This window comes from Corvus kubaryi, unplaced genomic scaffold (genome assembly GCF_017639235.1).
Source record: "Corvus kubaryi isolate FWS band 111438036 unplaced genomic scaffold, C.kubaryi_AGA036_p1.0 74, whole genome shotgun sequence".
In the NCBI taxonomy this organism is placed as follows: domain Eukaryota; kingdom Metazoa; phylum Chordata; class Aves; order Passeriformes; family Corvidae; genus Corvus; species Corvus kubaryi.
This window is the reverse complement of record NW_024582061.1, coordinates 4,798,522-4,819,707: the sequence shown is the minus strand read 5'-3', so window position 1 is coordinate 4,819,707 and position 21,186 is coordinate 4,798,522. Positions and strand designations below refer to the sequence as shown.

At 45.4% G+C, this 21,186-nt stretch overlaps 1 protein-coding gene across 2 annotated transcripts in view; it reads left to right on the top strand.

Annotated features, from left to right (window-relative positions):
- The window catches only part of PARVB (parvin beta), a 52,561-nt gene that overhangs the window by 6,715 nt on the left and 24,660 nt on the right, over positions 1–21,186 (top strand). Inside the window, exons 1-3 of one of the 2 annotated variants that reach the window (XM_042051227.1) lie at positions 12,538–12,635; positions 15,062–15,151; positions 17,027–17,097. In XM_042051227.1, coding sequence (XP_041907161.1) covers positions 12,599–12,635; positions 15,062–15,151; positions 17,027–17,097 — 198 coding nt within the window. In that variant the 5' untranslated portion in view covers positions 12,538–12,598. Of the gene's footprint in view, positions 1–12,537; positions 12,636–15,061; positions 15,152–17,026; positions 17,098–21,186 lie in introns of those variants that run through there. The other variant, XM_042051226.1, reaches the window with a different exon arrangement.

Sequence of the window (21,186 nt, the reverse complement as noted above, 5' to 3'; positions counted from 1 at the left end):
CAGGCATCACTAGAAACCTTGGCCTGCAAGATTCCCAAGGCTGTCTCTGTCAGGGTTCCTGGGATATGATGTCTTGAAGGGGAATGTGACCATACAGAGACACTGTCATGTATCACAAGGAGAAGGAGTTTTCTGCCTCACCTGTAACATCATCGGTTTGTGATCCTTGTCACTCCTGCAGTGCAGGAGGGGCTGTGTGTGCCTTCTCAACCCTGGAGTCTTGTTCTCTTTTCAGCCCTCAAGCTCCTCTCAGTCATTTTAGGAGACCTGGAGGTCGGCAAAGAAGAAGGAAGAGAAATCAATCATGTTGCCTGTTGGGGTCCCTCCCCTGCCATGGAGCCCTGGGAGAGGGGCCCTGAGGGCACAGACACGGCGTTTCCCTGCCCCTGGTCAGCCTCGTTCCCCATTGTTGTTTTGTGTTCCCCTGCGCGGGCAGGGACCCTCGGGTCCCGTGATTGCCGCAGTTCCTCGGCAGAGCCCAGTCATGCGGCTGGAGAAATAAACATCTCTGAAACATCTACCAAGAATCTGTCTGTCCATATATATTTATTTTCCATGGGACTCCTGGTTTGATATATGCGTGTTGCAGTATCCCTGCTGCAACAGTTGCCCAAAGGCTCCTCCTTGTGCTGACCTCGTAACTTCAGCACACCTCCAGGTTCTTTGAACTAACAAGATCTGGGTGTTTTGTTACAGAAGCCAACTACCTGAAGGTCACTGAGGTGTTTCCAGAGGGTGATCTGACCTGTGCCAGTGTCAGGATGAGGATGATGGTGCCAGCTCTGTTCTGCTCAGCTCTCACAATGTCCACGTGCCTTGCTCTGCACAGCCTTGAGCTCTTGTGCACGGTGACCTTGGTAGTTGCTTATCCCCACCCTCGTACACCCTCTGCCTGCTCTCTGCCTGCTCTGTGAGTTGTGTTGTGGACGTGCACTGTCACTGATGAAGCTCAGCTTTCTTCTCAGGGCACAGCCCAACCAAGTTGTTTACTCTCACTTACAAGGGTTGTGCCTCCATGGCAGGTTTTCCCTGGGGTCTCTGTGGTGTGTGGGGACTTGCCCTTGCTTTGCCTGCTGGTCTGGTAGGCCTTGTGTCCAGAGGAGAGCTACGAGTGTCCAGAGGAGGCTGCTAAGATGGTGAAAGGCCTTGAGGGGAGTGTTTTGAGGAGCAGCTGAGGGCACTGGGTCTGTTCAGCTGGAGGAGACTGAGGGTCTGAGCTCACCAGGGGCTGCAGCTCCTCCTTAGGGGCAGGCACTGATCTCTGCTCTGTGTGACCAGGGACAGGACCCAGGGAATGGCTGGAGCTGTGTCAGGGTGGGTTAGGTTGGATATCAGGAAAAGGTTCTTCCCCCAGAGGGTGCTGGGGCACTGAACAGGCTCCCCAGGGAACAGGCATGGCCCCAAGGCTGCCAGAGCTCCAGGAGCGTTTGGACAATGCTCTCAGGCACAGGGTGGGATTGTTGGAATGTCCTTTGCAGGGCCAGGAGTTGGACTTCGATGCTTTGTGAGTCCCTTCCAGCTCAGGGTATTCTGTGATTCTGTGGTGGCTGTAGCATACCTGCCTCTGGTTGTTGTCACAGGCTGCATCAGCACTTCTGCCCTGTGCTGAGGGAGCTGTGAATTGTTGTGGTGAGGAGGACGGAGGTGGAAGGGAATGAGTGGGAGTGTGATCAGTGGGAGAGCACCACTTTTCAAGGGGTTCTGCCAGGTTGCCTTCAGGAGGAGTTTCTGAACCTGGGTGCTGAAGCTCTGCTCAGGACAGGCTGCTCAGGGGCCATGGGCAGGGGGTCTAAACCACCAATTCTGTGTGAGCAAACCCCGTTTGCCTTTGGGAATGGGCACAGCACTAATGGGAACTGGGAACAGAAACCTCTGTGTTGCACAGCTAATAGGCCAGTGGCCTCTTAGTGATCTATCTGCCCAGGGTGAAGCATATTGTGCTCAGGTATAGATTTCCTAATTTGTACTCTTCTAATGGCCAAGTAGAAAGCTGCAACCTGAAATTCGTGACTTCTGTTGTGTATGTCTAGTTTGGCTGGACAAGTATGATGGAAAACACGTGGTGTCAGCCTTTTGTAATTTGAATCCTGTGAAGTTTTGCTCTGAAAACCAGATGTGGAGAGAACATGCACATCTGGCAGCGTGTACTGGGAGCAGTGGGTCTGTATGCTCTGGGCCCTTAAATCACTGTCACTTCCTCCTGGAGGAACAATGGGGCTCCTAATTATAAATCCTGTACACTGATTTGTTTCCATGAGCTCTCTGCAGACCCCTCTCGAGAGGCCTTAGGCTGAGAGGGGAGACCATGGGATTGGATTCTGGTTTTGGCTTTGCTGGTGGTGAACAAACTGGGAATTCAGTTTTGCCTCTCAATGATTGTTTCTCCGGGTCAAAAAAGGTTTCTTTATAATCCCCAAGACCTGTCTGGCAATCAGATATAGACTGCTATAAAAACTCTTTTCAATGTATGCTGCATGTTGGTTATAAAACAAGCAGACTGTTCTGGCTCCTGGAATCCCAGCTGCTTCTTTAGTGCTTCTTTCATTGTGTGGTTGAATCATAATGAAATCCACTGAAAAAAGAAACAGTGTATTTTCCATTATAGCTGCCATATGGCCTTATTGCTAATTTTTAATTAGCTGTGGGATGGTTGCATACACAGTTTATTTGGAGTAAGGAAGTAGACTGAGAACTGGATGAGGAGATGTCTGCATAGAGGCATGGTGTCTTTTAGTGTCTTTAAATAGAAGAATGTGTAATGCTCAGAAAGCCTTGTTCCACTAGGTCTGTTTGGCAGATGCATGCATTTGTACTATTAGAGATGCAGACGCTTCTATCATTTTAAAATAGAATAGTGTTGTTTACTCTCTGGTTTGCCTAGTCCAGCAGATGGACCTGGAGGCTTTGCAAAAGTGACAAGATTTTTGTCAAAAATGATGGGAAAAAGTAACCTCTCGCACTTTCCACCTAACATTCTCCCACAGGAACAGGGTTATGAAATTGCACCTCAGGATTGCTGTTTGCCTTCTTGCCCGTGTATGGCCGCCAGTATTGTTACACTGGATTGGTTCCACTGGAAAATTAGGCATGGTAACACTATAGAATTTGGTCTGACAGGAATCTTGATGCTCTGCTTAGAATTCTGGAGTTAAGTTGCAAAAGATCATCGAGTCCAATCATTCCCCCAGCACTGCCAAGTCCATCCCCAAATCATGTCCCTGAGTGCCACATATACAAGTCTCGTAGGTGCCTCCAGCAATGATGACCCCAACACTTCCCTGGGGAGCTGTTCCAGTACTTGACAGCCCTTCCAGTGAAGATGTTTTTCTTCATATCCAACCTGAACCTCCTCTGGCACAACCTGAGGCCATTTCCTCTTTGTTTGATCATTTGTTCCCTGGGAGCAGAGCCTGACCTCCACCTGGCTGTCCCCTCCTGTCAGAGCCAGAAGGTCCCCCCTGAGCCTCCTTTTCTCCAGGCTGAGCCCCTTTCCCAGCTCCCTCAGCCCCTCCTGCTGCTCCAGCCCCTTCCCCAGCTCCATTCCCTTCTCTGGACTCACTCAATGTCTTTTCTGCCATGAGGGGCCCAAAACTGATTCTGGGATTTGATCTGCTCCCTGACCTTGTCTTCCAGCTCAGGGGCTGGGTACAACAAGGACAACCAGTCTGACTGTTGAAGACTGAGGCAGGGAAGGCATGGAGTACCTCAGCCTTTTCCTCAGCCTTTTTCATTATGTGTCCCCATTGCATCCAATAAGAGGTGGAGATTTTCCTTAGCACTCCTTTTGCTGCAGATGCATTTGTAGAAACATTTTTATTGTCCTTTATGGCAGTAACCAGATTAAGTTCTAGTTGGGCTTTGGGCCTCTTGATTTTCTCCCTGCATAACCTCATGACATCCTTGTAGTCCTCCTGCATTGCCTGTCCTCCTTCAAAGGTGATAAACTCTTTTCCTGAAGAATGTCCAGCCTTCCTGGACCCCTTTGCCCTTCTGAACTGCCTCCCAAGGGACTCTGTCCCCCTTTGAGACAGAGGTACCCCATCTGTTTCCAGCAGGCTTTGTAATGCAAACTGACCCATGACCAAAAAAATCCAAAATTCAAGACCCTAACCAGACTTGGAGCCAGGTATTGATTGATTTGCTGGCTCTTCCTGTTACTTCCCTCATCATTCTCTGCAACTGGAAGGATAGGTAATTAAATTAGGTAATTAAATAAGCTTGGGTAATGGAGCCCTATCATTGGGAAACTGGATTTTAATTGCGTCCAGGATGTCATGCTGCAAAATGGTCCTGCTGTGCCAGGAGCAAACCAGATGTGCTGCCTGTAAAGTAGATCTGATGCTGTCTGCCACACAAACTGGTTGGGTTTTATTTTTGCATGTGGAAGGGAAGAAGCAGTCGTGACTGACCTTAGCTAGTGCAGCAACAGTCCAGCCTCAACCTGAATTTTGTAGGTCTTTCCAAGGAAGGTTTCTCTGATTCTGTTCTCTCAGTTTCTGAGTTTCACTCTGTTTCTGAGTTTTTTGAGGGTCCCTTGTCGGTGAAAGAGACAGATGGTAATGGGAAGGTGAGAGGGACTGGCCATAGTGTCCACTCTCTGCCCTATGGTTGAGGGAGAAAGTTACATATTTGTTTCCACGTTTCCGTCTGGTAAAAGAAATTGTAGCTTTCAGTGAGGGACTTTCTTGTCATGAATAGCATTAGGTGTAGGTGCTGTAGTACCCAGAATCTTGGTGGAAGGCGTCCTCAGTGGAGTCCTTAATTTGCTGTTGATCCAGTGGTTGGTAAGAGCTTTCTCCAAGACTGCAAAGACAATCTGAAACTGTCTGAGCTGGGGAATTTCACTCTTGTACTGAATGCACAGGAGATGGGCACTGTTGTTCCAGGGGGGTTGGGTAGTTTGGCATGTTGCAGCATAGCTGGCCAGATGATTCTGTTTGGGAAATGTGAAAGATTTCATATGCACTGTATTTATTGACAGAGTAAGAACAGATGCAAGAAGAGGAGGGAAAAGATCCTCCTGGCTACACCTGTGTTGTGTGAGCTCTTTGTCTCATGGTCTGTCCTGGGATGTGTCCTGTTCAACATCTGCATCAGTGCCCTGGAGGAGGTGATGGAGCTGGTGACACGTGCAGGTGACACTGAGCTGGGTGCCCCTGAGGGCAGGGCTGCTGTTAAGGGAGACACATGAACAGGCAGGAGAAACTGGCTGACAGAAGCTTCTCAAGGACAAGTGGAAAGTGCTGCTTTGGGGCAGGAAGAGAAGAAGAAGAAGAAGAAACCCTGAGCAACCTGGTCTGAGCTCAGAGCTGACTCTGCTTTGAGAAGGAGGTTCAGCTAAAGACCTGCTGAGGTCATTTCCATGCTGTATTGCCCAATGCACTTGTGGCTCCCTTAGATGCTTCCAAGGCTGGACTAAGGGCTTTTCTTAAACATGAAAAGAATGAAGTCTTATTGGATTAAGCATTATGGGATTTACAAGCATGTGAATGCAACACTCTGCAGTGGAACTGTGCATCTCATCACAGACCTTTTACTGGTTTTTCAATGAGATGCTAGTAAGAGTACAGTATTTTTTCTTTCTTTTTTGCCTGTCTTATCTGTTAGGAGAAAAGCAGGGATTCCACTGGGCTGCTGCTCTGGCTGCTTCTTTTGTGAGGGTGAGTTGGAGAGGCTGTGTAGTTAGAAAGCTGGTTTAGGACTGACCTGTAACTGAGCTTGAAAGTCTTTAAGACATCTAGCATCACTGAGACACCACCTTTTCTAGCTCACAGGACCTGGCATTACCAGGGCAAAGGCTTTAAAAGAGACCACAGAAAGCTAGAACTGCAAATCCCGTAAAACGTCAGTGTGCTGACTATGAATAATAACAGCTGCAAGTCTTTTTGATACTTTATGAAATGTGATGTTTTCTTGTGCTTTGGACTTGTTTTGATTTGATTCTTTGGCTGGCTCTTGTTTCATGATTGCATTTTGATATCCCTTGAGGGCTGTGCTTGGGAGACTGGACTGGAAAGTCAGTTGGAGGGCCCCACTCTTTCTACACAGTCTGCAGCAGCTCCATTAGGAAATGCTGGTGTCTATTTCTTACTTAAATAATGTTTCTTACTTTAATTTCTTACTTAAATGTCTATTTCCTACTTCTTATTTCTTACCTGGCAGAGTTAAAGATTTAAATGCTTTTATGGCAGCCACTATGTCCACTGTACCTTCCCTTCACAGACTGGTTTTTATCTGACTGTGGGGTCTGAGTTCCAGACTTTTACTGTGATGTCTGTAGTGCTTTTCACTGAAGTGCTTGTCTTGACAGGCTCCTCTGATGCCCAAAGCAACAAGTAAAATAATTTCCCCATATGACATGTCTGGAAACCATTGAGAAAAACTCCCTACATTTTATAGCATTTACTTCCACAGATTTTCATCTCAGTTTTAATACACTGCTTTACTGCCCTGAGTGCAGGTAGGACACAGGAAGGGTAGAGCTGGGCATGACCAACCTCGGGATATGGTACACTGAAAACTGTGTGTTGAGTGTTCAGGGTAAAGCTTCTAGTTTGGAGCATGGCCTGTCCCAAACTCTCAATGTGTGTGTTGCAAATGGAGTTGCTGTATGTGAGTGTTTTTCAGGGTTTTCCTTGTCTTTTTGGGTGACATTTGGGCAGCTGCAGCAATGAGGCATGTGCACTTTTTGTGGTCGGCAGAACCATTTATCTTGGCTTGTTCTTCCTGCAGAATCATGTTGCACGAGCAAAATAGTTGCTTTTTTTGAAATGCAAGTCGTATCTGTAGCCTCCCTTCCATTCCCTTGAAGTTTGGCTGCTGTGCTCTGTGCTGTCAGCGGTGGAAGACGGAGCCTTTCTGCTGCTGCTGCTCACCTGCCATCAGGGCCTTCAGAAGTGAGTGTGTTACTCTGTACTTCTCATGACACGTCCAGAACAGTGAGCAGCATAAAATGTTCTCATATTTGCACATTAGATTACTTGTGGTGGTGGCGGTGGTGACCTGTTCATCCTTTGTGTGAAGGATAGGGGGAGAGCAGGAGGCCGAGGCAGGTAAAAGTGGTTTGGGCAGATAACTAAGGGGGGGTTCATTCACATATCTACCTACAAATGAAATGTCAAACCATGTGGAGGAGGGGGAAGGAAGCTGGTGGAGGAATGGAAAGCTGGTCACTTGTAAAATGTGCTAGCCTGAGCTGCAGTAGTGACTTTCTTTGAAGCTGAGTGTTCTGCTTGATAAAGTTTGCAGGGTTAGATGTGTGTGTGGGATCCAGAGGTAGAGCTTGTAGGAGGGTGTAAACTGAAGTGCTGTTTTCTCTCAGATTTCTTCATGGTGCAGAAGACAAGAGTTGAATGAATGGATTGGGTGTCTTTCTTCCAGAGTAGTGCTGTTAGCTCTGCTTCTGACAGCTTCTGCTCTCCCTCCCTTGGTGGTTTGCTTTCACTGGATCCATTAAATATGGATACCTTAAGCAGTGAGTTGATTCTGGTTTCTGAAGTTGCTTTTGGCTAAAGGAGCCTGTTGGTGCTTGGCATCTTGTGGAAATCAACCTGCTTCCTTTGGGGTCTTGGGCTGAGTTCCTAGACATGAAGGTGCTGTTCCTTTACCTGCTTGTGCCCATCAGCTTTGCTTGTGGGAGTACACCAAAGTCTGAGAGAGCACTAAGGACTTTCTAGGAGAACACAGTATTTCATGGAGAATGGATGGCAGTAAATTGAAAAGGCCTTGAAGGTTTTCTACTCGGAGTGGACACAAGCCCAAAGTCCCCTTCAGTCCTTTCCTTTTCTTACCAGACTTTGTCTTTCCCTCTACTTTCATATGTCAGGTTTGACTCCACATCCTCCTTTCAGCTGGAAGTTGTTCTGGTGCTCATGCAGTGTCCTTAGGAGAACATAACCCTCCACCATTACTTTGTGGGGAGAAATGACCCTTTCTGTGTAGGGAGGGAGTTGTGCCTAGGGGAGGCTGAGAAAGTACGTTCTCCCCATTTTCAAGTAGAGCTTGTGTGCAGAGGGAGGAGTGTAGCTTTCCCTGGCTGCTTTTAGGGTTCTCTCAAGTTTCAGTTCTTGCCTGGCTTTTCCCAGTCAAAAATTTTGGGATTGAAGCAGTCTGTTCAGGACAAAGCAAGTGCATGTCCTGGAGTGTAGCAGCTGTGTAGCTGTGGTGTGATGTTAGTGCTTAGGAGAGCTGGGTAAGGGGTAGGTACTTTAGAGGAGGGGAGTGTTGCTCCATTTCAGGCAGGGAGAACAGAATGTCAGAACCGTTTGCTGGTCGCTGCTTAAAAATGTACTTATACCTCTCAGGCACGAGAAAAGGTGATGAAAAAGATGTGCCATTTTCAAAGCTGTGGGATTGCCACTGTAAGGGCAATGCAGGGAGACTGAGGCAGCGCTGACTAGGTCAGCAGGTCAGTAATCTGCTCTTGTATCCTATCAGTTGTCCATCTATTACCTTTTTAAGTGTAACTTTACAAATACTTTAAAGCACCATTCTTGTCCACACTTGTATTTCTGCTGGGTGGGGGTGAAGGTTTTTTTGTTTGTTTATTTTTTGTTTGGTTGGTTTTTGTTTTGTTTGTTTGAGTCTTTTTGGTTGGCTCTTTTAATTAACTTTGCCCAGCATTACTGTTTGTATGTCCATACAGTGAAAATTCACTTTATTTTTTTTCCCTTTCGTATCTGGCTAGTTTTCAGACACACAGTTTCCTCACTCTGTGACATAATGTGGCTTCTGGAACCACTAATGCCCGCAAAAGGAAGGGGTGAGTGGCAGGTGGGGCTCAAGATGAAGTCTGAGTGCCTCTTTGCCCTGATGGATCCGTGCCTGATGAAGACAGCAACGTAACTGGCTTAGGGCAATAATGAAAGAAATGAGAAACAGCAAAATGATGAATCCCATGTTTGACTTTCAGCTTTAGTTCCATAGCTCTCTGTATGTTCTGTCAAAGGCTGCATCTTGCTTGCAGAACCAATTTTGAAGGATTCCCAGTTCAGTATTAGTAAGTGGGTGTTAGAGCTGTTGATTGCTTTGGTGTTTAGTTTCCAGTGCTGCAAATGCTGAAAGCCTCTTATGGCCACTGCTCTCTGTTTAGTGCTTCTCTCTCCTAAGATGCTGCATCTCTGCCTGTTCCCGTTCTGCCTCTTTTCAGCAGTGCTGGTACATGTGCAGGGCTAGGCCAGGGACAGCTGAAGCTGTGTTAATACTGGCTATCTCATCACAGGGGTCACTGCCAAAAAATGGAAATCCTCTTTTCACAGACACCCCCCAAACAACTCCCTAGAAAGATAAGAACATTCTCATTTGTGAAAATACAAAAGCAGTATTTCACCCTCGCAAACAAAACAGAGCCCAAGCTTCTTGTAAACATTTCCAGCTGGCTCAAGTGTTGAATATGCTGTTACCATGCTAGATACATATTTTACCTTTGGCAAAAATAAAGGGGAGATCTCTGTTCTGGCAGTCACAAAATAGACCGCTTACCTGTGTAAATTTTAACACATCCATTTAAGCAAGTGTGGCCTGGTCTTTGCAACTAAACCAAAAGCGTTATTACAGCCCTTTCCTAAAAGTTGCCTTTGGCTCTGCTTTTCCCCTTTTTTTTTTATACATCTTTCCATTTCTTTATGTACCAGAGTCTGGCCATTGTGAGTGCCTTGTCTGCTGAGGCGTATAAATAATTTGCTTTATTACCACAGTTCTGCTTTGAATGCAGTCCCTTGATACAGTGCCTTTATGTGGATTTGGTCAAGTCTTTGCCTTTGATCTGCCTGGGATTATTAATTCGCTCTTATAGTTAAATGGCTGCTTTGTCTTTCTCCCACAGCCTCTACCAAAAGATTGGAGAGCCTTTTGTAAATGTGCAGTGATGAGTAATGCAGTAGCAGACTGAGCTGCGTGTGGTTCGTCTCTAGAAAAAGAGTGCAGTGTAACAGTGTGTTTGGGCCTGGTTTTGAAACCTTTCTGCTTATCAGTTTTTTTTAGAAATTGTGAGATTTATTCAAAGTGCCTTTTGTTAAATGTGCCTAGAAAGCTTGCAGTTATGAGGATGACTTTTTGTAAGAGTTTTAGTTGTCAGATGGAAATTTGTTGTGTGCATGGCTGCCTGCGTTGGCCTGTGATAGGCAGAGGAGCAAGTTAAGAGGTCGGCACTGCAGAGTCTTCAGGGACTTGTTGCCCTCTGGTCTGACTTCTCCCATGGAAAGTGGGAGCTCCAGCTGATACCTGATCTTTTATGCAAGGATTTGCTGCTTGACCAGGGGGATTTGTCCTGTATCCCCGTTCTCATCTAAGATGTGAGTGAATGAGGATTGTGTCACTGGTCTGAAAGAGCTAAGAATGGTCTTGAATGTGGGCTTTCTATTTTGCACATGGTGATCTGGACTATAAGGATATGAGTAGCAGGCAGGTGAGTCACTGTCTGAAAAAGTGCAGCTGCTCACAGTTTGGCTCTGGTGAGAAGAAGGAAACTTAGGAAGCAGTAGGAATTTGGGGGCAGGAAGGAAGCTTCCTGTGCAGTTTGAGTTACCTGGGCACTGCATGTTTGCTGTCCGTATGCTGCTCCCACCAGAGAGGAGGACGAAGTTACCTGAAGGGATCTTCTGCAGTGGAGCCAAGGACAGCTTCCAAAGTTAGGATTGCATCATGAGATGGAAGTGCATCATGTAAAAGTTGTGGTCAGGCAGCGCTGGGCACTGGCTGAATGCAAAGAAAAGCACAGGAGCTCAGGATCAGTGTCACAGCAGCTGCTCCTCTCTGCAGGGTGGGATTTGGCCTTGCAGTCAGAAATAACCAGAGCTAAAATTAAGCAGCATTTACCATCTGTTTTTGTAAGATGCAGGGGCTTGTGGTCAGTTTTTTAATAACAAGGCTGCAAATGGCAGAGATTGAAGTGAACTGTGCTGTTGTTGATACCTTTTAAAATTACACTAAAAATTATTAAGAGTGAAGGTAGAAAGCTGCTGATATCAGTTTTCTCTTTTTTTAAAAAGGAGAAAGCTGGGGCATCTCTCTTTTTTTTTTTTCTTTTTTTTTTTTAATAGTGCTCCTGCTGACTTTAAAGGCCGTCACTTGGCCTTTGAGAAATCTTTGACAGCTCCGGTGGCACTTCCAACTTTCTGCAGCTAATGGCTTGTGCTGTGTGCAGTTTGCCTGTAATCCCATGCTCTGGGACAGCCTGCCCGGCTTACAGACACAGTGCTGTGTTCTGTGTGTGTGTGATCTGCTCATTCTATTAATCTGTTTGAAAGGCCAGCACAGCTTCCAATGTGACTTAATCATGTTGACTGCTGACACTGCCAAGAGATTGTCAAAATATTGCAGGGCTGCCAGGAACCCTTGCTGCTTTTGGGGACTGGTAAAGAAGTGATCTTTTACATGTGGATTTAAATTTCTACTTCAGGGGAAAACATATGGTTTTTGCTGAAAGCCAACCTGGACTAAGCAATGCTCCTTCAGCCTGTTCTCAATGTCCTACCCCTTCCTTCCTTCCCCTGCTGCAGGTTTGCAGTGACTGGTCTCTGAAATGGAATAATCAGGCTTTAGAGAAAGGTGTTTTACACCGGTCTCAGGTAGGGAGCAAAAGAACTGCGCCATCACCACGGGGGAAGGTGTTCCCTGTGAGGAGGGGAAGGGGAAAGGAGCTCTGTGACTGGGCAGAGAAGGAGCAGTAATACCTTATGTGGGATCTGCCATGACTATAACTCATTGTACAAGCACAGCTCTGCTCTGCCAGTCAAATGCCTCTTGCATGGATGGCTCTGGTATAAACCTCACAGCAAAACCACTGCTGCTGGTACCAAGTCGAGGAGGTTGGCACTTGCCAATCTGTTAATATCCATAATCTTGTACAGTACCTTTGGGTTTGTGAAAGCATGGGCTGAAAGCCATTCTTTGTTGTAAATTTGCATTAAAATACCTGTCAGGTTCTTCTCAGAAATGTACCTGTTGCTCCATCCTGACTATTAACTGCCTCTGCTTGCTCATTTGTGGGTTCTCTTTTCTTTCCAGCATTGTGGCTCTGTTTCCTGTTCCTGCTTCTGTTTCTTTGCTCAGCAGTGATAAGTAAATACTGGGGGCAGTGAGCAGGGAAAAAGTCCTCAGCATTTGTTCCAGCACAGTGTGAAAGGTTTCTGGAGTGCTGCAGGTGAGGGGAATGCCCTGGCACGTTCATGTTCCTGAGTGCAGGTCCCTGTCTGCATGCTGCCTCTGTGAACCTGTGTGTTCCTTGGGGCAAGCTGTGGAAACCCAGCTGTGCCTTCACCAGAGGGTGCAGGTGGCTTTCTTGGGAAGCTCCGTGCACAGAGAATACCATCCTGGAGGTGCCTGCTCTTAGGCAGCCAGGGTGGGCCAAGGCAGGCGCTTGGCTCTCTTGGGACAGGGAGGGATTATGGCTGGGACCACGGCCAAGTGCTGTGTCCTCCCTCCTGGCCCCCTGTCCCCAGCAGCTGGGAGCTGATCTTAGTGCCTACTCCTGTGTCACCGTGCCCAAATTAGGGGGGGTCTGGCAGTCTGGAGGTGGCAGTCCCTTATCCAGTTTCTGCCACTCCGTCAGCGCTCAGACACCCCATGGGCTTCGCCTGTCTGCGCTGCTGGGGCCGGGATGGCCGGACTGCTGTGTAAGAGGCGCAAAAAAGGAGGTAGGAAACACTTCCTTTGTAGCAGGAACCTCTTCATGAGGACCTGGTGTGCTGGGCTCTCCCTGGGAGGCAGCTTTGGGAAGCTTTCTGCTGGCAGAGCCTTGCTTTGCTGGCAGAGGTAGGAGAGGGTGTTTTGGTCCCATGGGATCTGGCACAGCTACACAAGGTCTGAAGACAAGCACAAAGGTTTTATGTGGCTCTTCATGGCATGAGGGATGGGGGCTTAATACACAAATTTGCATTAATGTTTTCTTTCATTTTGATAAATTGCTCAGAAACAAGGTATTTTTGTTAGGAAGAGTAGAGATGATAATTTTTAAATTAAAATAAAAGAGTACGTGCATCACCTTATTTGAGCTTCTGGGAATAAATCTGGTTTAGCTGCATTTAAAAGTATTCTGGCATCATTTTGTTCATATGCATACACTGTGCCATGCATTCACTGCCCAGAGGAACTTAGCAGCTCTCCTCTGCATTTGCAGAACATTGGGAACAGCGATGCCCTGAACTTTCTGAATACTTGGCATTCCCAGAATGACAACACAGCTGTGATAAAGAAGAGTGCTACATCTAGAAATAAGGCTGGTAGTTCTTAAATAAGTCTGACTTAACTGAAGTTTGGGCACTTACAGTCCTAGAACAGTTTTAAAAATCGAACTTCAGTTTCCACATTAATTGTCTTGTGCCTCCTGGTGGCATCACAGTGTAGGAGTTGTTGGGGTGAGAAAGCTCTAGTTTGGAGCAATGCAAACAGGGCTGGGTAAGGGTTGTTAGAGCTGATTTGATCTGCTCCATGAGGCCTTCTTGCTCCCTGACTTTTTTGTTTGTGGACGTTTTCAAGAAAATGAGAAGGAATGCAGAAAAGGGGTGCTTCAAGTTATTTACCAGCATCTTCATTCAGGAGGTTAAATTTCAGCCTGAGGACATTGCTTTCTGTTTGCAGTCAAGAACCATGGGGCATAAACCATCAGGTATCGTAATACGAGACTGGGGTTTGCTGCTTGCATTTCATGATGAGGATTTTAGTGGTGTTCAGTATCATGCTGTGAACCAGAATTCAGTAACCTCTTGGGACTGCAATTAAGAAATGTGTGAACTTGTCTTAAGCACCTGTTCCAGTTTTCTCTGAGGGAAGGAGTGGGGATTGCAGTGTATTCTTCTTTCCTGCCCTCCTCTGTGGCAGTAAAATCTCTGTCTTTTCCACTTCTGTTAGGCAGGAAAACAGCGAGTTCTGATACAGGATTTTGTAACCTTCTCAGACTGCATGCAAATGACAAGCCTGTGGTTTGTTTTTCCAGCAGGAAAGGGGAATAGTGACTGCTCTGGAAGGGGAGAGCTTGAAAGGATACTGTGACCATTATTTAACTGTTCCTTCTTTCCTGAGAAAAGTTTGCTTAGCAAACCTTATGTATTTGGAAATATTTGCTTTTCTCTGAAAGGAGTGTGGGATTTGGACCCTTCTCAAAGGAGATTGCACTACCACAAATGCTGCCACAAGTCATTTTAGTTCATGCTTACACAGAACTGTCACTGAAAAGATGGGGCTGTTGTGGTTTCTTTGGATCTCCTAATTCATATCCATCTAGTTCAGTATCACACCTTAAAACAAATGTTATCTGAGTTTAAGGGGAGATGTGCCTTGGAGAGTGTGGAAGTGTTACAGCAGTGCTGGTGCTTTTCTTACTGTCAAGCTCTGTGAAAACACTGAAGGACTCTTCAGTATTTGTCCTCAAGTTTAGTTCCTTCCATATGGCAGGATGCAGGGAAGTATTTTAACATCCATTTTATTTATGAAGCATGCTTTGCTGACTTTCCCAAAGGAGAGTTGTAAGTTTAAGATGAGCTTGAAATTAAAAAAAAAAAAAAAAAAATCATATTTGCGTTCACCAGATCATGGCACATCTATTCTATCAAGTGGCAACGCTGGAATTAAATACCTTTTCATCTTTATTTGGTAGGTCTCCCTGGGATTCTCTGAGGATTTAATAAGGCCAGTAGCAAGTTGCAGTTCCTCCTGTTCTGCTGCTACAAAGGGAGGTGATGAGTGGTGGTCATGCTGTCAGAAAAGGGGTTTGTTTTCACACTGTGATGTCTGCTCTAGGTTGAGGCCATTCTGCAGGCAAAGCTCCCACCCCTTCCTTCTGGAGAAACAAGCACTCTCAGCTTGTTCTTACCACAGAATTGGGTTTCTTGCTAAAATTTTCCAGCCACTTGTGTGGTAGCTCTGTTTAATAGGAAGCTATAAAAGGATGCTACTTCAATTTTATTTTCCACTGTGGCTGCACTTCTTCATGCCATAAACTGTGGTCCTGTTCTGAAATGGATCTACCAGATGTTGTCTCTTATTATGAACACCGTCCCCAAGCCCTACAGAGACACCAACTGTGCATTTATTACATTCTTTTTGGTTTTTCTCTTCTATCCAGTGAGTGACCTCCAAGAAGAAGGTAAAAATGCCATCAATGCGCCGATGAACCCAAGCACCGTGGACATCCATCCAGAAGACACACTATTAGGTAAAGTTTTCATGCTGCAGAGATGGTTTGTGAAGGGGGCCACTCTGGCCCCCACATCAGGGCTTCACTGCTGAATGCAGGTTGCCCAGCTGGAAGTGAGAGGATTGGAAGCGACGATTGAAAAAGGTTGCATGGTACTTGTAGACTAGAAATTAGAAAGGCTAAATGGAGTTTGAAAAGCAGTGCCAAGCAAGGTGGTTTATAGACTCTCTCCCATGTCCATCCCCATTTCCTCCCTCTGAGTCCCTACAAGAGCAACAGCATAATTTAATAGCAAAAAGGGTTTAAAACTTGTTGAAATAAACTGCTTTTGTCTGTCCTGGCCTTATGTCTCTTAATCTACAGAATTAGCTGAAGCAAGCTAATTATGAAACTGTAAATCAAACATCAAGACAAATAATAAAGCAGTAAATTAAAACCAGAAAAGTGTTAGTCATTTGGATTTTCTGATTAGGAGAATAGAAGGAAATGCAGAGTACTTTTTTCTAAGATGTAGGCAAAGTGTTGGTTGCTCTGTGTCGATATGTCTGGATCAGGAGTGTCTCCAGTGATTTCTTCTGGATACCAGTAAAGCTGTGGATGCCTTTAGGAGATGCAGGACTACTGCTGAAGGCCTGTCCTGCAAAGACATGATCACCAGTGAATGTTAACCAAGTTCTGTGGTGAATCATGTACTGTTATGGGTCAAGTCCTGCTCAGGGTTAGTGTTTTGGGTGTGTAGTGGGTGTCACTTCCTTATGATGGACTGCCTGACTCACCCTAGGCAGTAATGAGGAACTAAAGGAACAGAGAGGGAAAGCAGCAAAAGAATTCATGGTTTTTTCATTGGTTTATGGAAATTTTTTGAGTGTGTTCAGACAGCATGGTCTTATTTTTGTTTTTTAATAATAATGAAGAGCCCTGGAAAATACTGACCCCAAATGTGTGGGTGAAGACTAAGGTAAGCAGTTAGATACTGGTTATTAAATAGTGTGTAGTCAGTCTTGTGTCCAGGATGTGCCATGTTTCCCGTCTGACTGCAGTGAAGTCTGGCACTGCAGTGGAAAGTCACTGTTGGCTAGTCACTACCAGGTCACACTGAGCAGTGTGACAATGGCCTGACCAGTGGTCATACCAAAACCCCTCCTTTGTTGTCCTGATAGAAAGAATTGAGCAATCAGTAGTAAAATAGGATTGCATATGGCCTGCCTTCTGGCCGTTAGAGAGCACTTCTCACACATCTTCATCTCATCAGCAGAAGAAATAGAAGGCTTTACACCTGGGAAGTCTCTTTTATGTTCTTCCCCCATGCACCAGTACAGCTGATACAAAGCAGGATAATTTCTCTCTTAAGCTTAACCGAAGGTTAAGGAGTTCCTGCACTCAGGAGTACATGTGTGACCAAGTTTTGAGGAAACCAGAGGGTTGAGGCACAAACTCTCAGCCCAAATCTCAGAGCTGCACTGAGTGTAGTGCATTGAGCTCATTATATTCTTCCAGGTTCTGTAATTTGGGACAGGTGTTTTCAAACAGAAGTTAAACACAAACTGAGGAGGAGGAGAAAAGTAGTCCACTGGGGTTTTTGGTGTGTTAATATGAACATGCCTCATATGAGGACAGGGATTTTCCTGAAGCACTCTACATATGGCAGGGCCCGAGCAGGGGAAGGTCAGTGAGAACAATCCTGGTTTAGGGAAGTGGGGCTGTGTTATCTTTCTGTGTGTCTCTAAAATTGCCTGACACTTGGGTCATGGGACATCCCCTGGCTAAGAGGATGAGTAGGCACTGCCATTTCTTGATCAGCTGACAAGCCCCTTCAGGGTCAGGAGTTGTTGCAGTTTCAGCAGTGCACATTTGAAGTGGATCTCGCTAAGGTTTCCCCTTTTACTTGAACAGAGGAGAATGAGGAACGCACTATGATCGATCCTAACTCAAAAGAAGACCCCAAGTTCAAGGAACTGATCAAGGTAGGAAATAAATTTTTGTCCTTTTTCAAATCTTTTAACTAGTGAGCTGGAGTAATTTATAAGCTGGTCACCCAAGAACACAGTTGAGGAATAGCAACTTGTTACTGGAAAACAGCTGTGAAAACTGAGATGAAGGTCAACAACAAGGTAAGGCTAAAAGCAACAGTGAGAGGGACAAGGAAAGGCTGAATGTCAGGTACTTGTGGAGTAGTGGAGTAAAGCTCCATTGTCCATTTCTATCCTTGTGATGATCACAGCAAGGATCAGTGCTTGGCTTGAGTCTGTCTGCAGTCCCTGCACACAAAATGTAGGTTCCTTCTGTTTGTGAAAGCTGGGAAGGAGCTTTGGAAAACATTAGTGAGGTTTCAGGAGAAGAAAGAGTAGCACTGAAATGTTAGGGGACAAGGAGGGGACGTCTTGTGTCATGGGAAAGTTGGAACTGAGGTTCTTCTTGCCCTGCATTCTGCTCTCAGTTTTTACCTGTGTGCTGGGTCAGGGACAGGTAGTTCTGTCTCGTCACTGGACACACCTGCCCAAGGGGTTGATAAGGTGTGCCCAGATGTGCTGATGTTAAATGAGACTTCCTGACTCAGCAGCGCCAGTAGTTCCTGCCTGGCATGACAGAGGACTTGATCTTGAAGGACTTGTGTTTAGGAGAACCTTTTCTATGCAGAAAGTTGTTGGGATTAACATGGTGCAAGCTCAAGCAGGAGGAGAAGGGATGGCAAGCCTGAAAAAGTGTGCTCTCTTTCAAAAAGGTATTTGTGCTGCTGTTATACTTCCCACTACACTTTCCCTTTATTTCTTTAAAAGAATTGTAAAAATAATGTTTCTTGGAAACGACAGTACAGCTCTGTCTGTGTGGATATGAAAACTTTGGATAGGGCATACCGTATACAGAGAGGGGGCTGAGCTGGGGCATATTCCCTGCTGGAAACCTAATGCACCCTGGCTGCTTCCCCAAAGTGAACTGTTTCAGTGAGTGCCTCAGCAAACTGCTCACCTGCTACATCTTTAAAACAAGCCCAGTGATCTGTTATTACCACTACAATAACGTGCCTAGCATCACAAAACCACATCAGGCTGAGTTTAGCAAGGAGCTGTGCTCAAATTTCTGTTGTTCTAATTCACCGGGAGTATGTTGTGGTTTTAAATTAAGTGGCTGCACATTCTTTCTTTGTTGGTACCTAAATCCATTAATCCTCTCCAAGGTGCAGTGGTCTTGCATCACCCTCTCAGAATGTAATGTGGTTTCTCTGCTACTGGAGCAGTGATATTATCAGCTGAACAAGAGTCTCTGCAGTGGAGGAACCAGATGTACTCTGTGATTCAGGAGACTTGATACTGAAACCGCAATTGCTTTTAAATTGTGAATTGTCCTGCTGAGTTTAATACAAGTTTCTGAGTCTTCCCTGGATGTCACAGTCCAGCAAGGTTATATTATTTCAGATTAAAAACCTGAAAACCTCCAGGAGGAGTGAAAATCAGGGCCAGAACAGCACTCGAGGATATGTTTAAGTGCATTGCAGAATCAGGTTCAGGGTCACTAGGCCAGTTTACACTTGCACAAGGAGAGAGGTCCCAATGGAATGGGATCACCTGGTGCAGGGAGCAGCATGGAACTGGAGATTGTTTCCTTGGGATCATCCTCAAAGGAGAGATGTGTTCTGTGGAGTGCCTGTGTAATTTAGCTAATTGCTAACAACTTGCATACCTCTCAGCAGTTAAGAGTTTTTACAGAGATTCAGCAGCGCTGGTGTGAGCTCACCCTCTCTTGGTGCGAATCTGTAAGCCAGGGAGAGGTTTGAATTATGTTGGCAAAACTTACTTTATACTACAGAGCTTGGATAATGCAAAAAAAAAAAAAGAGTAATTTATTCCTCATTTTCTGTTCTTTGGTGGTTATTGGCATTTTCCAAAGCCCCAGTGCTGGATGAGAATTGCTGTGCTTTAGAAACCCAGCCAGCAGAAAAGTGTCTGTCCCCCAGAGCCTGAAAAGAGAGCTCTCCATGGACTAGTGAGGAGTGGGAACTTGAATAGACGGAGGTTTTTGTAGTTCCAAGTGGTTCTTTCTCTCTTTTTCCCTTCAGAGAAGAATGTGCCAATAGCATCAGCAGAGCCTCATGCCTTTTCAAAGCTGGCGGAGACTCAGTTTCGTTGGGGCCAGCCCAGATCTCTTTCAGCACCAGAGTTAGACATGCCAATGGTTCGCCATCACTGATGGCGTTTCTGTGTTGGTGTTTCTGTCCTGCCAGTCACATGCAGTGGGCTAAATGGATCTCAGTGCAAAGAAGCAGCAGAGATATCTGCTGCTGACGCTGCTTTAGTACCTCTTTGTCTCCACCAAATGTTGGCTTAATTTCTGCTGACCTCATGCCATAGGAATTGTATGCATTGTGGATTGGGCATTTGGAAGTGATTTTGACAGAGCCTTTGTAACTCTGGAGGGACAGACTCCACCACAGCACTGTGGTAATACAGAGACCAGCAGATGAAAAACACAACAAAAAGCCTCATTCCTCACTCTTAATAAAGCAAATATACAGAGAAACTCCTTGTTGAAGGCTGCTTAGTTGGGGATGTGAAAATACCTGCTTTAAGTCTTCTTGCCCAAATGAAAAACAGTACGCCTGGAAGTGTTGTTTGTTTTCACCATAGACAGTTTTCTAAAAACAGTTACAATCTATCAGGATGAAGTGTTCAACAAAATTCCCTCTGTGGCCAGCAGCTTTTTAAAACTCACTTCATTTGCCCTGTGTGTAATCAAAATTTGGTATGTGGCTGAACAGACCTAAAGCGGAAAATTCAGCTCAGGGAAAGAGAGATGAGTTACTGGTTCTATTTATATGTATGTATAAATATTGTATTCACAAAATGCTCCATTTCTAGTGTCTGAAATATGTGAGCTTATTTTACTCATTGTCCAATATTTGCTCATTTTCAGTATTTCAGTAGGAAGAATATGAAAAAGAGCTTCCGCTAATTGAATGCAAAATTTTAGAACATCTGTGTGCAAGAATTGGGTCCCATCTGAAAGTGCCTTGACAAAAGGCAGCAAGCCACAGTTGTAAGGTGCTTTTCCTTCCTTCAAGCACTTCTGTAAGATTGGCTTATAACTGCAACAACTTCTAGCCTTTAAAAGATTCATCTAAACTTTATGCAGATCCAAACATTGCTGCTCTAGACACTGCCTGAAAAGTAAAACATTCACTGTCCTGGAAGATACCAACTTTTCCCATATCTGGTTTTATGGCTTTTTTAGATTTACTGAGGAGAAGAGAAAACCAAAATGAAGCCACTGTCCTTTGAATGTGGTTTCTCACATGTGACCAGATGAAACCGAGCTCCCTAAATGCTCTGAGATCTGCTTTTGGCAGCAAGAAGCCTTCCCCTTGCTTACAGGATGCCAGTGCTTAGTCAAGAGGCCCAAATATGAATTTTTGCTAATAATTTTCATGCTCAGCCCTGAAGCCAGTTTTATACCTTTGATCTCTGCTTCCTAATTCTCCCAGAAGCTGAGGGGAAGTGGGTCATTGAAGCCAGGATTTTCTTTCTGTGCTGTTTTTGGTGGCTGGGCTTCCTGTTTTCCCATTGTGCCAGATGTGTTCATGTATTTTGTGTTGTTTTGCATTTTTTTCACTGCTGTACAGCAGTGACTCTGGGGTCCTTATGCCCTTGACCTCTGAATTTTCACAGCTACAAGTCTGTGTCTGAGCATTTGGCCCAGTTCAAAAGTGCTTTAGAGGAGTGCAGATATGCATGAAATGCCAGGCATGGTTGTGAGGACATAAGAATATCATATTCAGTTTTTAAAACCACACTACTAGCCCCAAATATTATAGAAGGCTATAGAAAAGCAGCTTTTTATGAGCCCAAATTGCACTATTGAGCTGCAGCTGTAAGAAGTGCAGGCACAGGAATGAAGGAATGGATAGAGGAGTGTGAGACCAGACAGATCGAGGTTAAGCATCTTTCCATGCATAGGAAAAGCTCTTGTCTGCCTCCCTCCAAGCACCAGTGTGCCTGTGTCAGGCTGTTAGAATTTTCAGGCATTCAGGTTATTGAATCTTTCCTGCTTCTGCCTTTTCA